At 35.6% G+C, this 3,200-nt stretch overlaps 1 protein-coding gene across 2 annotated transcripts in view; it reads left to right on the forward strand.

Moving 5' to 3' along the window:
- LOC111405569 (peptidyl-prolyl cis-trans isomerase FKBP53-like) overlaps positions 1-3,122 on the forward strand; it is a 6,209-nt gene extending 3,087 nt beyond the window's left edge. Inside the window, exons 5-11 of one of the 2 annotated variants that reach the window (XM_023034515.1) lie at positions 158-473; positions 685-879; positions 1,208-1,430; positions 1,739-1,826; positions 1,909-1,950; positions 2,055-2,103; positions 2,663-3,122. In XM_023034515.1, coding sequence (XP_022890283.1) covers positions 158-473; positions 685-879; positions 1,208-1,430; positions 1,739-1,826; positions 1,909-1,950; positions 2,055-2,103; positions 2,663-2,744 — 995 coding nt within the window. In that variant the 3' untranslated portion in view covers positions 2,745-3,122. The remainder of the gene's footprint in view (positions 1-157; positions 474-684; positions 880-1,207; positions 1,431-1,738; positions 1,827-1,908; positions 1,951-2,054; positions 2,104-2,662) is intronic. The other variant, XM_023034516.1, reaches the window with a different exon arrangement.
- Positions 3,123-3,200: the final 78 nt, after the last annotated feature.

The following is a 3,200-nucleotide window of genomic DNA, read 5'->3' on the forward strand; positions in this document are numbered from 1 at the left end:
GTAGATTTTTGACCAAACATATATCATGAAGTGAACAACTGGAAATCTAATGTTACATTATCCATGTCATGATAAATTTGCATAATACTTCTCTGGCTTACCCATTTCACGATCTCTGAATATTTACTTCAATATTATTTTTGGTTTATCGTAAAAGTGAGAATTGAAGAAATAGTGGATGATGAGAAGCCTGTCAATGAGAATGGTGTGTCTAAACGAGCTAAAAAGAAGAAAAGTCAGTCAAATGTGTCTGATGACAACGTGAATTCTGATAGGCAGCTTGTGGTCAAGGGTGGGCATGATGTTCCTGTCTTGGAAAGTGAAGATGACGATGGGTTTCCAGTATCTGCTAGCAGAGAAATCAAAGATGATAATGCAGATGAGGAAGCCTTGAAAAAGAAACCAAAAACTGAAGCAAGCAAAAAATCGAAAAGAAAGATTGATGCAGTTGGCCGAGATGCAGAACATCCAAGGTAGGATGAGTTTTCCTTGTTGCGTCTGATGAAGAATTAGGATTTATAATAATTGGTTATTGATTGTTTAACGCTAATAAGATGGTTTTTATTTGTTATTCCTTTAAAAGTATCATGTACTGTATTATGTTTGCCTATAGGCGATTAGTTTTAGTCTCTGTTATCTAAAATTTGTAGCACTTCTTAATGGGTCCTGTTCCAACTTTGTAAGTAGGGAAAATGACACACCACATGGCTCTTCAGACCCAACTGATAACGTGTCCCAAAATGATGCTAAAACAAAGAAAAAGAATAAGAAGAAAAAGGCAACAAAGGAGGCTCAGCAAACTGTCTTGGCAGATTCCAACGATGCAGAGCAGCTGCCTGTGGCTGAGATGGAAAATGATTTGAAGGCAACAAGTGACAAGTGAGTTTTGATATTGCAACATTTAGTCTTTTAGTTATAAAATGCTAAAGTATTCTTAATTAAATGCTGCAGATGCAAATCTTTGTGTTTGTTGTTTGTGGACCAAGATTTTGATCCAAAATAGCATGTCATTTCAACTTAATAAAGAGTAATATATTGTAAATAATCAGTCAATTTAGACTCTCCCCCTGTGTCGGTAGGCATTTGAAGGTCTGATGGCTCTTCATATGCCTTGGAAACTATTATTTCCTAGTTATCAGGCTTTGGCATAATTCATACACTGAAATTTCATCTTTATTATTGATTTTATCCCTTAAAATCATTGCAGGAAGAAAGAAAAAAAGAAGAAAAATATACAGAACAAAACAGAGGAGATTGCATCGAACAGGAATGCAGATCAAAGCATAAAAGATAAAAATGGATCCACTCTGGAGATGGAAGAGAAGCAAGAAGCAAAACCATTGCAAGTGAGGACGTACCCAAATGGGTTGGTCATAGAGGAGTTGGCCATGGGTAAACCGGATGGAAAAAGAGCTTCTCCTGGGAAAAAGGTGAATATGGCTCCTTTTATGGGTTACTTTATAACATGAAACCAAAGAAAAATATGAGACAAATAAAGAAGGAATCCCCATGGTATCTTCAAAATGTGTTGAGATCTTTACTTCTCATATAAATACTACTCTCTACGTCAGTATACTTATGGCTGCAGGTTGGCATCGAAAACTATTGATCGCAAGAACTATAATTATGGCACAAATATTCTGTATATGTGACAATGTTTCTGTGGTTTGACTTCTTTCTTAAGATCATCTGGAACATGTTTTGGCACTTGTACAAAACAATTTTTGCTGTTACACAGGTTACTGTCCATTACATTGGGAAGCTGAAGAACAATGGCAAAATATTTGACTCAAATATTGGCAGAACACCCTTCAAATTTCGTTTGGGTATGTGGTGTTGAGCAGGTGCTTGAAGAAATTCCTGAATTTCTTGTGTTTATAACTTAATTCTTGTACTCTGTTTTTACAGGTATAGGACAAGTTATCAAGGGTTGGGATGTTGGGGTTAATGGTAATTGCTTTAACCCTAGAATACATACTTCATTCCTATAAATTTTACATCTTATGGCTTGCAAATAATTTTTGATAATTTAATCCACTTCATTTTATCGTCAGGCATGCGTATTGGTGACAAAAGGAGACTCAAAATTCCACCTGCCATGGGGTATGCAATTAGTTTCTTTGTGCTATTAAATTTAGTGATGTTCTTTGTGGAATTGACACCTTCTAGATCATGTGCAGCTGTGTTTAGAAGCATGTCTAACCAAGTGTTCATTTGGGAGAGATCTTTTGAAGTGAAAAAATATAATTTTGGAGTGTATGGTTAAGAAGTAGGGAAAACTTATAGGTCTACGTGCAAAATTATTTTATTTGGAGAATGTGTAATTGAAAATGAGTTTGAGGAATGAGGAAAAATAATTTTTTGATTAAGCTGTGCCATACGAATACTATACATGATTTTAAAGCTTTTTGACTAACGACTTTTCCAGAAACTAAGACTTGGTCACTTTCTAGACAACTTTTAAGCAAAGCCAAACATGCTTCTAATAGCAGAGTTACAAATCGTCGAAATTTCATACATAACATGAATCTGCTAGTGCAAAATTATTTTCTTTTATGTAGACAGGGAACTTCTCGGTTAAGCAGTGGATGTCTGATGAATAAAATTTTCCATTTTCTTTGTATTCATGTGGGGATAACCGGTACTTGTTTTCTAAATACAGTTATGGAGCTAAAGGAGCCGGTGGGACCATTCCACCGAATTCATGGCTGGTATTTGACGTCGAGTTGGTTGATGTAAATTGAGCACAAAAAACCTTGCACCTCCTATTCGAATCTGTCCAAATCTCGACTTGTCAAGGTAGTTTTGCGATGCATTCCAATTTTGTAACTGGCCGTAGAAGTGCAGCAACGTTCAGCAGGATGAAATTTTGAGACCTGGTGGCTATTCCTGTCTTGATTTTGTTTCTAAACTTGTCAAATGTTTCTAGATCCAACCAACATTATAGTTTTGTCAATTAAGTCTTTATTGTACAAAGACTTATCCAAGAAAACTCACCATTATTTTTATGGGTCTGCCAGCACATGAAATTTTTTTCTTGCGTCGAGAAGTGCCCAAGTGATAGTTTGTTCTGACATGTTATTAACCTCTTGTGACGAATAAATAATGATGATGACAAGGAATTGATTGTGTGGGCATGTGCGATATGCAAAACTTGACAATGCTCTAAATGAGAACTGATAAGATTTTAATTTGGAAAT

The sequence above is a fragment of the Olea europaea genome, chromosome 12, assembly GCF_002742605.1.
Source record: "Olea europaea var. sylvestris chromosome 12, O_europaea_v1, whole genome shotgun sequence".
Lineage (NCBI taxonomy): Eukaryota > Viridiplantae > Streptophyta > Magnoliopsida > Lamiales > Oleaceae > Olea > Olea europaea.